Source organism: Eptatretus burgeri, chromosome 12, assembly GCF_056783735.1.
Source record: "Eptatretus burgeri isolate ZD-2024b chromosome 12, Ebu_testis_v1, whole genome shotgun sequence".
NCBI classification, from domain to species: Eukaryota; Metazoa; Chordata; class Myxini; order Myxiniformes; family Myxinidae; genus Eptatretus; species Eptatretus burgeri.
In genome coordinates this window covers 89,322,664-89,334,465 of record NC_140972.1, presented here as the reverse complement: position 1 = coordinate 89,334,465, position 11,802 = coordinate 89,322,664, and the positions used below count along the sequence as shown (strand labels likewise).

At 46.7% G+C, this 11,802-nt stretch overlaps 2 protein-coding genes across 4 annotated transcripts in view; one reads left to right on the top strand and one right to left on the bottom strand.

Annotated features, from left to right (window-relative positions):
- Positions 1-330: 330 nt before the first annotated feature.
- LOC147016103 (NADH dehydrogenase [ubiquinone] iron-sulfur protein 7, mitochondrial-like) lies at positions 331-7,781 on the bottom strand. Its single transcript, XM_085848839.1, has 8 exons — positions 7,661-7,781; positions 6,817-6,847; positions 6,613-6,733; positions 6,301-6,480; positions 6,050-6,096; positions 5,157-5,245; positions 4,939-5,047; positions 331-455 (listed from the first exon to the last, which is right to left on the bottom strand). The coding sequence occupies exons 1-7, from the start codon at positions 7,671-7,673 to the stop codon at positions 4,950-4,952; spliced, it is 579 nt and encodes a 192-aa protein (XP_085704965.1). The 5' UTR covers positions 7,674-7,781; the 3' UTR covers positions 331-455; positions 4,939-4,949.
- A 23-nt stretch (positions 7,782-7,804) lies between these two features.
- The window catches only part of LOC147016102 (uncharacterized), a 30,258-nt gene continuing 26,260 nt past the window's right edge, over positions 7,805-11,802 (top strand). Inside the window, exons 1-2 of one of the 3 annotated variants that reach the window (XM_085848833.1) lie at positions 7,860-7,943; positions 8,943-9,027. The gene's annotated coding sequence lies outside the window, so the exon portion shown is untranslated. Of the gene's footprint in view, positions 7,944-8,041; positions 8,086-8,942; positions 9,028-11,802 lie in introns of those variants that run through there. The other 2 variants (XM_085848832.1, XM_085848834.1) reach the window with 2 other exon arrangements.

The window sequence follows — 11,802 nt, the reverse complement described above, 5'->3', positions numbered from 1 at the left end:
GTGGGTGGAACACAAGTTCTCCATGTAAATATGTATCGTGTAGCACCGCCTCCAGGTGGGGGAGGGTATTACAAGTATCCACCATTTACAGTCCTGTATTCCTGTCTCCACGTTTTCTATTGCAGTGAGGTGTTTTGAATGATTTGCAGTAGGTATGTTTTTGCTTCATACACATAACGCGGGGTTTTTATTTTTTGCCCATACAGAGCTCTCGGTTGCCTATACACCACCCAAATAAAGGTATGCGTCAGAAGAACGTGTTGCATGATTGGAATAAGATCGCCCAGAGGACGGGTACTCTGCTCGTAGTTACAATAGAATGAAACTTCATCAGAATGAAGGTTTATTATCCAAGCCAAAACTGCACACATTGATCTTCAAAGAATGTACACGAAGGAGCAGCAAATAATGAAACACTTATACTGACTGAGAAGTGGCTATTCGTTTCTCAAAACCTGGAATTCAAAAAGAGGGGGAGGAAAGGAAATGGGGTGGAGGAATTAAACAAAAAAGTGAACATCATTTAAGATTTATAAAGACAACATGATCTAAAAACTTGGAAAAAACTAAATTTGAACAATACCATATTAACAACATATATCTCCCAATTATAACCACAGAGACGGATAGAAAATACCAATATGTATCATTTGTTTTATTAAACTTGCTAAAGCAGGTAATTAATAATCCTTACGCAATCCTCATTTAAAATAAATAAATTTACTTTTGACTATACACCTCCCAAAGCCACGTGCTTCTCCCGTAACCACGCAATCTGCTTCCACCCCCAAGGTTTACCGATCCAAATTCAACATTCATCTCACCAATTTTTTTTCCACAACCTCTCCATTACCTAATCTGATGAAAACTCTCAAACAATAATAATAATAATAATAATAATAATAATAATAATAATAATAATAATAATAACGATCTCTTATAATACTTCATCTTCCTCTTTCACACGTGTGGTACTCTTTACTGAATCATAATGCACTACTCTTCTTCTATTTCAACAGACTGCTCTCAATTCGACCTTTCATTCATACCTTGCCTAAAAAATCCAACTGTTGCAGCGTTTCTTCTCTCTATTGTCTTAATTCACCTTTATTGCACCCATAAAGAAATGTCTTTAATTGCATCTCTGACCTAAAAATAAAAAAACCCCAGTTTGCTATGAATGTTCGCTTTCCATCAACCATTCTTTTTTTCAAAACTTCAGTGCCAACTCATCCCTCTCACAGCAACCATCACACTCTTCTCCCTCCAAGCCTCCCTCTCACCTTTCTCCCTAAACTCTCCCCACTGACCCTTCTCCCACCATTCACCCCCCCCTCACTCACCCTTCTCAAATTTACCCCCTCTCTCATCCACATTGCTGCCTCCTTCCCCTGCCCTCTCACCTCCGTCTGACCACTCCACCTCCTCAAATCCTCAACAGCCTTCTGCCCCCTCTCTTTCCCCCCCTCCCCCAGCACCACAGTGCCTTTTCTCCTCCTCATCTGGCCCCTCCCTAACTATTCTGCAATCCCCCACACTCTTTCAACAACTCTCTTTACCTCCTCCTTTGTCCTCCCCCTCCCCTCCCATCCCCTGCACTCAAATCCTCCTTCTCTCCCTCTTCATTAACAGTGTGGACCTCAAATATCCGGGGCCTTCGCTCAAACCTTACAGATCTTTCCATACAGGTTGCCACTGACAAACCATACATAATCTGCCTAACAGAAACTTTCCTCCCTCAATACGTCTCTGACTCCCAAGTATCTCTCCCTCCTCCGGTATGACAGACCTGAGCCTCGTCCTGGTGTAAGAGTTGCTCTCTTCATCAGACTCCATTTCTCACTCTCCAGCACTGCCCTCACTTCCCCACACCCTCAGGAATGCCTCTGGCTACGGCTTCCCCTCCAGTCCCACCTCACGTGGGTACTGTACCGTCCACCAAACAGTGATGACTCCATTTACACCTCACTGTCCGAAAACATGGACCAACTTCCATCTTCTCATTCAAACTCTCTCTTCCTCATATGTGGTGACTTAAATTGTCATCATGCCAGTTGGCTCGGTGTGGGAACCTCTCTCACTTGTCATGGCACTTCAGCAAAAACTGTGACTGATTGGGACTGACTCAATCGGTCAATTTCCTGACCCGGATCTCAACCAATGGTACTCTATCTCTTCTGGATCTGATTTTGACAAATTTCCCTGAAAATATCTTAAGTTCTTCCTCCGCTCCAATCGGTTCTTCTGACCATGTGCTTGTCAAAGTGGACATCTCTCTGGCTGTTATCAGAGAACCACCTCAGCACCGTCAAATCTGGCATTTCACTCAAGCCGACTGGCAGGGTCTCCAAGCAGCAATCCAACTTCTACACTGGTCTCCCATCGCTACTTTCTCCAACATCAACTCATCCTGGGAATTCTTTCAAAGAAATTTGCTCTCCCTTATACACAGATTTATCCCCTCTCGTCTTCAGTTGTCCTACCCTTCCTCCCGCCCTTGGTTCACTGAAGCTTGTGGCGAGGTAGTTGTCCTGAAACAACTTGCCTTTGCCTCATGGAAGGCAAACCCAACTGAGGGTAATCTCAGTTCCTTCCATAAAGCTTGGAACAAGTGTGTATCTACCCTCAGGAGAGCCAGAAAACAACATCTTTCTAAGCTCAAGTCTGAACTCTCCAACTTCTCTCCCTCCACCAAATCCTGGTGGCATCTAATCAAATCTGTTTCTGGGGTATGTTACCCCTCCATCCCCTCCCATACTTAAAATGGTCGCACAGCTGACACCGCAAGTGAAAAGGCTGAATGCCTAAACTCGGTGTTTGCAACGAAATCTTGTGTCCAAAACCCATCACTTTCTGTACCCACCTTACCCAGTCGCACCCAACTGTCCCTGGACTCTGTGTCCTTTTCTCCTGACAAGGTGGAGAGCTTACTGTCAAACCTTGACTCAGATTCTGCAACCGGTACAGACGGCATCAGCCGACATGTCCTAAAAACCTGCTCCTCTCCTCTTGCTCACCCTCTCTCTGTTCTGTTCACCCTCTCATTTGCTGAAGGTCATCTGCCATATTGCTTGGAAATCAGCAAACATTACCGCTCTGCATAAAAAAAAGGTGAAAAAACTGATCCCTGCAACTACAGACCAATCACACTTCTCCCAATCATCAGCAAGGTTACGGAATCCATCATCGCTTCCGACATTAAATCCTTCCTCTTCTTCAATGGCTTGATTTCTGATCATCAATTTGGTTTCAGACCAGGTCAATCTACCCTGGATATGCTGCTTCTGCTCTCCCAACAATGGATGGAGGTCCTCAATGCCATACATGAAATCAGCCATATCCCTAGACATATCGCGTGATTTTGACACGGTCTGGCACCCTGCCCTGCTAACCAAACTCTCTTCCTATGGTATCCAAGGCCATCTCCACTCATGGCTCGCAGACTTCCTCTCCTGTCATAGTCTTCGTGTGGCCCTAAATGGAGTTCTTTCATCCCCTCTTCCTGTCCAGGCCAGAGTTCCTCAAGGCAGCCTTCTGAGCCCTGTTCTTTTTCTGGTTTTGATCAATGATCTCTCCGACTCTCGAGAAAATACTCTTTATATCTTTGCTGATGACGCCACCCTCTGCTGTAGCATCTGTCATCCCTCAGACCAGCTTGCAGCAGCTTCTTCGCTCACTGCAGATCTGGGTAAAAATCACAAATTGGTCCACCACGTGGAACATGTCTTTCAATCCAGAAAAATCTCACACTCTCACTATGTCTCTCCGAAAGGACTGCTTAGAAAACTCCCTCATCCACTTTCTCAACAATCCTTTGGAAGAAGTCCTTCCTTTCAAGCTTTTGGGTCTCACGATCTGCCATGATCTTTCCTGGGAAAGCCACATTTCCAACCTGGCCTCCAAAGCCAGTCATCGACTGGGAATCCTCCATCGTGCAAAGTCCTTCCTCGGCCCACCTGAGCTCCTGACCACTTACAAAGCTTTCATCCACAGCCTGATGGAGTACTGCTCTCCCCTCTGGGCTGGTGCTCCTGCCTCCCACTTACATCGGCTTCACGCTGTGAAAACCAAGGCATTTCGGATAGTTGGCATCTCCCGCGATGAGGCTGAGTCATTGGGCCTCTCACTCTCTCACTGCAGGCAGGTCGGTGGTCTTTCTGGCTTGTACTGTCTCTTCTCCAGTCTCACCCCCCCCCGGCCACCTATGGAATCAACTTCCACATCCTCTTCAATCTCATTTTTCCCTCCAGGCCTTCAAGACAGCCAGCTGTTCACCACCCTCTCAGATTATCCAATTCAAAACCCTGATCTTTTCTACCCTATCAATCATGATTTGGTGGAGGGGTGGAAGGGGTGGGTGGGGGGGGGAGGTGAAAGTTGTTTGGGCTGAGTGTGCCTTTAAAAGTATATTTTTTGTTTGGTTCTGGGGCCACAAGAGAAATTACACTTTATTTTTGCATCTATTGGTGAAAGAAGATGCGTGTGTGCGCGTGTGAGAGAGAACGAGAACCACAGCCGTCGCTAGCCAATTCTATTACTCAACTCTGATCATCCACGAATATGTCCCGTATTTGCTATATTTCCCTGAAACCGATTTGCATTCAGGAACAGAACTATGATTAACTATTCTGAAATTGCTGCTCTTTCGTCAAAATGCTGAAAATCATTTAAAAAAGGCTATTTAGTGAGTGGAACCGAGTCACAAACACACATAATGCATGCATGAAAGGCCTAGTTATCATTCATATGTCATTTCGAAAGTCACATATTCCAAGCCAGTTATCTCTTGTATTTTAGAATTTATTACAGTAATCCATTTCAATTACTACAAGAAATCGAGTTCTCTGGATAAGTGTTAATGGGATAGCAAATTGAGTGAAAGTTGAAACCAAAAATAATACAATGATGAAATCTATGGGCAGCACATTGCAAACACACCAGTTATGCTCCTATTTCCGATGCCATAACAGCAACACTTTCTGCCTCTTAATTTTCTTCTGGAGTTGTAGGACACCATAGAGCAATGCCTCAGCCGTGGGAGGGCAGCCTGCAGATACAGGAAGCCATTTACATCGGACACAAAAATGAGTACATTGAAGGAGCTCAATCAAGTTCCTGCTTTGATGCATAATATCGGTCAGCTTCCAAACACTGACCTGGCACGTAAATATCCACAGGAACAATGCGGTCACAGCCTCGTACCACCGCATACGAGTAGTGGTAGTATCCTCCTCCATTAGCGCAACTAATAATCGGACACATATCAATCATAACTAAAAAGTCAGTCATGTTATATCGTCAATAAGTAAAAGGCAATGCACTTCAAAAATAACCATGGGGTGCAAACAACTTTCTCACTCCAAACTTCAAACACAAACTAGAGAGTTCATGGAGCACCCTATCCTGTGTAGTCTTGAGAAAGAGAAAGAGAAAATAATAATAATAAAAAAAGGACATGGGCATGGTCTACGAGCAGTAAATTTGATTGGTTGTGATGTAAAATGCTGTAATATTTTGTCTAAGTGCTGTCAAACGGAAGGGTTTTCAAAGTTCCAAAAAGGCAATTTGTGTTCTATGGTGTTCGAGTTTATAATTCAATTTAAATAAAACAGATTTTAAAGGTTGTAGGAAAAAACAAAAACAAATTCAGTTTACCGCCATTGATGCAGAGCCTTTAACACGTTACATTCGTTTTTCGTGCCTGTTGGTTGTGTTTATGACGTCGTTAAAAACAGTAAGTTTTCTGTTTGGAATGATGTTCAATTTTGACTGCCAGGCAGGCAGACAGAGTAAAAAGAAGTTATCTTGCTCCTCTCTAAATTCAGAGGCAAAGTACTGTTAAACTACGGGTTCGTTTTCCGATTCATGGTCAGATTTGTGTTAAATATATAAAACATTCAATTGTAATGAATTTGTTCCTCGATCATAAACTGACAATCGTAGAGACAGACAAACATCAGACAGAGACAGACAGTGAACCAATTGCTTAACCCCACATTTTGCTTGACACGTGTGGGGTAAATATCACATTACCAGTGTCGAATTATACCTGCCCATTGAGATGACCCAACGAGGTTCAGGCATCTGATCAAAAACCTAAAAAAAGAAAAAGAGAAGAGAGGTCAAAGGCAGAGAGCAACTGGCTGATTATTTGTTGATAATGGACAGACGTCGTGTAAATGAAGCAGATGAAAATTTCTTTACAATAAATTTCAAGATGACCAACGCACGGCTCTGTACAAGTATACAAGTACAGGTGCACACACGTGGTGCAAAATCCCAGCTCTGGCCCCGACACACCTTCCGGAGAGCAGGTGCCATCTTATTGGTAAGTGTTCCTGCAACGATCATGACATCTGCCTGGCGTGGTGAGGCACGGAAGACGACCCCAAAGCGGTCCATGTCATAGCGTGGTGCCGCCATGTGCATCATTTCAACGGCACAACATGCCAGGCCAAAAGTCATTGGCCACAAAGATGACTGAAAAAAGGAGGTTAAGAGAGTTGCAGGAAATGGTTCAGTTAATAGCAAATACAACATCCATTTGACTAAAGATCAATTTAACGGCAGAATATTTTGAAAGTGCTGTTCGTTGCTTCAAAACGATCTCACCCGACGTGCCCAGTTCACAAGATCGTCCAGTTTGGCAATGACGTACTCGCTCCGGTTTGATGGCAAGGCAGATGACTTCTGTACCACAGCACTCGTCTTTGGACGGACATTTGCTTGCCAGCTACACAGAAAGGTACAAACATCAGGACATTTGGCCATTCACCATCCCAAACGAGAAGAAGAACGTGCACCAAGCATATTTACCTGCATAAAGGTATCTTGATGTATCGCAGGACTTGTGACGAAGCGGTGGACGATTGGTACGAGAAGAAAAAGAGAAAACAAAATACCAGTTATAAATCAGAAGTGAAGAGGAGAGAATGAATGAATGGTGTGGATGAGGGGAGGGAGGGCAAGTGGGGAGGAGGGGAGGGAGGGCAAGTGGGGAGGAGGGGAGGGAGGGCAAGTGGGGAGGAGGGGAGGGAGGGCAAGTGGGGAGGAGGGGAGGGAGGGCAAGTGGGGAGGAGGGGAGGGAGGGCAAGTGGGGAGGAGGGGAGGGAGGGCAAGTGGGGAGGAGGGGAGGGAGGGCAAGTGGGGAGGAGGGGGAGGGAGGGCAAGTGGGGAGGAGGGGAGGGAGGGCAAGTGGGGAGGAGGGGAGGGAGGGCAAGTGAGGAGGAGGGGAGGGAGGGCAAGTGAGGAGGAGGGGAGGGAGGGCAAGTGAGGAGGAGGGGAGGGAGGGCAAGTGGGGAGGAGGGGAGGGAGGGCAAGTGGGGAGGGAGGGCAAGTGGGGAGGAGGGGAGGGAGGGAGGTGGGGAAGTGGGGAGGTGGGGAAGTGGGGAGGTGGGGAGGAGGGGAGGAGGGGGACTACATCTGCTTCATACGTTCAGCTCACCACAGGGGAACGAGCGAAAACATCTGTGTTTACCAACATCGTTAACGTAACACCATATCAACCACATGCAGCTAAATCGCGACAAATATGGCCGTCAACGGGTCGTGTAGTCAATTAAAAACGACATTATCTGTTGATGGGAATTCTCTGTTTACAAGAAGAAAACCATTTGTCAAATACATCAAAGAACAAGTGTTCGCCTCAAAGGTGACTTACTGGAAGCCGCCATGACACCTCCAGCGACGGTTCCAAAACATACACCGCTTCCGTTGTTGTTGTTGTTGTTTGGAATTTAAACCTTCCGAAAATAAGAAATACATTCAATAGAAATTCATTTTTGTTGCTGTAAAATCTTACAAGTTGTAAAGGAATATAAATGAGAGTAACGTTAATTTTCATTTCACTCGTTCATGTCGAACGGAATCGAAATCTCAGGCGCTGTATGTCTGGAGTCCAGACCATTGTCTGTTTCCTGAGAACACGAAACCAAATCGAACTGGTAAGTGTCTTGATTACATGTTGTTGTTTTTTTTCCACAAACATCAGTAAAACGCAAATTATTGTTTAAAACATTCCGAACCAACAATAAGAATATTGTTGGCGGGCACCGGAGCTCGGTCCGGAGCGCGCACCAACCTCTGGTCCTCACCTCAGTGTTTCCTCACCTCAATATTCCTCATCTCAATATACCTCACCTCAGTGTTTCCTCACCTCAATATACCTCACCTCAGTGTTTGTTTGTTCGTCACCTCAGTGTTTCCTCATCTCAATATACCTCACCTCAGTGTGTCGTCACCTCAGTGTTTCCTCACCTCAATATTCCTCATCTCAATATACCTCACCTCAGTGTGTCGTCACCTCAGTGTTTCCTCACCTCAATATACCTCACCTCAGTGTGTCCTCACCTCAGTGTTTGTTTGTTCGTCACCTCAGTGTGTCGTCACCTCAGTGTTTCCTCACCTCAGTGTTTGTTTGTCCCTCACCTCAGTGTTTGTTCCTCACCTCAGTGTTTGTCCCTCACCTCAGTGTTTGTCCCTCACCTCAGTGTTTGTCCCTCACCTCAGTGTTTGTTCCTCACCTCAGTGTTTGTCCCTCACCTCAGTGTTTGTTCCTCACCTCAGTGTTTGTCCCTCACCTCAGTGTTTGTCCCTCACCTCAGTGTTTGTCCCTCACCTCAGTGTTTGTCCCTCACCTCAGTGTTTGTTCCTCACCTCAGTGTTTGTCCCTCACCTCAGTGTTTGTCCCTCACCTCAGTGTTTGTCCCTCACCTCAGTGTTTGTTCCTCACCTCAGTGTTTGTATCTCACCTCAGTGTTTGTTCCTCACCTCAGTGTTTGTCCCTCACCTCAGTGTTTGTCCCTCACCTCAGTGTTTGTCCCTCACCTCAGTGTTTGTCCCTCACCTCAGTGTTTGTCCCTCACCTCAGTGTTTGTCCCTCACCTCAGTGTTTGTTCCTCACCTCAGTGTTTGTTCCTCACCTCAGTGTTTGTTCCTCACAGGTTTTTCGCGGGACCTGGCACGGATCATCGTTCCCCGAACTCAGAGCGTTTAGCCGATGTTGTGACTCGTGTGGAGATTTTTTAAGTTTGTGAAATTATTTTTGACAGTTTTGTGGTGTAATCTGTGTGAGGTTTTCCGATTTTTGTACTTTCGACCTGTTCCACTCGAACTCGGTCAGCTGAGGTGTGTGTGTGTGTGTGTGTGTGTGTGTGTGTGTGTGTGTGTGTGTGTGTGTGTGTGTGTGTGTGTGTGTGTGTGTGTGTGTGTGTGTGTGTGTGTGTGTGTGTGTGTGTGTGTGTGTGTGTGTGTGTGTGTGTGTGTGTGTGTGTGTGTGTGTGTATATTGTTACGGCTGTGGAAATTCACAGGACACCATAAGGATATCCCCAAGATCAGTTGTATCGCTAAGTGTGTGTTCAGATAGATTTCCCCACCGATGTTTAAAGGAATTTATTCGTGTTATCAGGGCTGTGATCTTTGAGTTAGCCATTATTCTTTTGCTATCATTATTTTGGATCAACCGCTTCACACCAACCACCACCACCACCACCTACATCGCTCTCAACAACCGCTTCAGACCAACTGCCTTTCCACAACCACACCCGCACCTCAACAAACCACGCCATCCTCACCACTATACCCACAACCGCCAACATCACCTCACCAGCTTCTCCACCATGCCAATCACCTAACTACCATCTCAACCACAACGCCAACCACCGGGCACACCACCACAACAAACAACCACACCACAAACCTCGCCGCAGCGAATAACATCTATGCCATGAAGAACAAGAAGAAGCCCCAATAACACACTTCTAGGAATTTCCCCTCGGAACTGGTAAACAGAAGTGACTGTTACTCTCCGCAAATTTTCCTCCCCTGCACACCGCGAAGGGAGGGCGATGCGCCGTCGAGATAAAAGGGCGAGTTGAGAGGCCGTGGGGCGCGCTGGTCTTGGTGGGAGTGGGAGCTGCGTGGAGAGAACGGAGCGCCGCGTTGGCGGTCAGTCGGTGGAGAGTCAGTTGGTGGAGAGTCAGTCGGTGGAGCGTCAGTCAGTGAGGACTGGAGAGGGTCCATCAAGGGTCGCCCAAGCCAGTCACCACGAGGGTGCAGGTAACCTGCAACGGTCTCGTGGAACTCCTTCGGTCCGCCAAGTTCCACGTCATAAAGGCCTACGGGTCCAGCCTGACCCCCTTGTCTATGAGGGTGGTCTTTTCTTTGTTTATTTGTGTGGAAGTTGTGGCGCCGTGTCCAATAAGTACAACCGTATAAGTGCTTGTGAATAATAAATAATAGACTGTTGTAGTGCTTCACCTTGCTCGTGTCTTGTCCCTTCCCGCCAATTCCATTGCTTCTCTGTTTACGTGCATGTTGGTGTTTTGCATCCATTGCATGATTGTTTGTATACGTGTGTGAATAAATATGCACGTTTAAATGTTAACCCATTCGTTGTGTCTTCTTTTCCCATTGAACTGCTATCTTGCCTTCAGAATAATAGTGGGCTTTTTAATAGCCGATAAAAGAATTGGGTCCAGCGAGGTCTCGCGATAATTCACTGCTCAGTTATCCCAGAACGGAACGGACCGCTTAAGCGGTTCGTGTCCAAGCAGACCTCGCTGAGGTACGGTCTCTCAGTAGTCTGCCCGCGCGAATACTTAGGTATATCGATAATTCGGCGATTGACCCTGTCGCGCGCGGGTAGAGTGTTGACTAGGCCGTGGTGTGCGCTGGGAGCACACCCGTGACTGGTTTCCGGCGTTGTTCCGGAAAGTCGCGACTGAATTGTTCGACCGGTGGGCTTACGGCCGCGATTCGATTTAAAAGCGGTCGTTCGCACGCTGGGCGGGCGGCAGATTCGTAACAATGTGTGTGTGTGTGTATGTATATATGTATATATATATATATGTATATATATATATATATATATATATATATATATATATATATATATATATATATATATATATATATATATATATATATATATATATATTGTTGCAGATTCGCGCCCGCCGGCGTGCTGACGGCCACGTAACTCGAATCGCGGCACGTCGCCCACCAGACGGACAATCCAGTCGTGACCCTCTCGGACTAACGCCGGGAACCAGTCACGGGTGGACCTTTCGGTCTCACCGCGATCGAGCCAATCAGCCCCCGCGTGGGATAGGGTTGCTCGCCAAATTCGACCTACCTAAGTACCCACACGGAGGGTAGACCGGGCGATCGCACCTCGCCGCAGGTCGACTTCGGACACGGGCCACTTAAGCGACCCGTTCCGTACTATCAGAATAACCGAGCGGTGTTATCGTCGACCTCGACGGTTCGATTAATTATCGGGCGTATTCAGCCCACTACCAACCCTTTACGTGAAGCAAGATGAGGATTCAATGGGAGAAATGACGAAGCGAAGCGGGAAACAGTTCAACACAAAGCACATTTATTCGCGGCACACGGGAAGCACACATATACAATTCCACCAAAAGCACACAGAAAAAACACAATTCCATTTACACAAAAAGCAAATATAAAAGCGAAAACACAATGCAGAGCTAATACCGACTACCGAGCACACGGCAACACTTATACAATTCTACTTCACAGACGGCGCCGACAACACATACCCAAAACCAAGGAAAAGAATATCCCCAAGAATGAGGCGGGCCTGAGGCCGAGACCGGGTCGCGCCTACCCGTCTGGTGATGAGACGTGGAGCGGCGATGGCGCCCCACCCCCGCGGGCCTCGCGGACAGTGTCTGGCAGGGGGTGGGAAAGGGGCTCCCTTGGTCGCACTATCTCAGCGCGGGGGGAAACAGGAGGGGGTTGCTGATGCTCGGGGTATAGAGGATCTTTATTATGT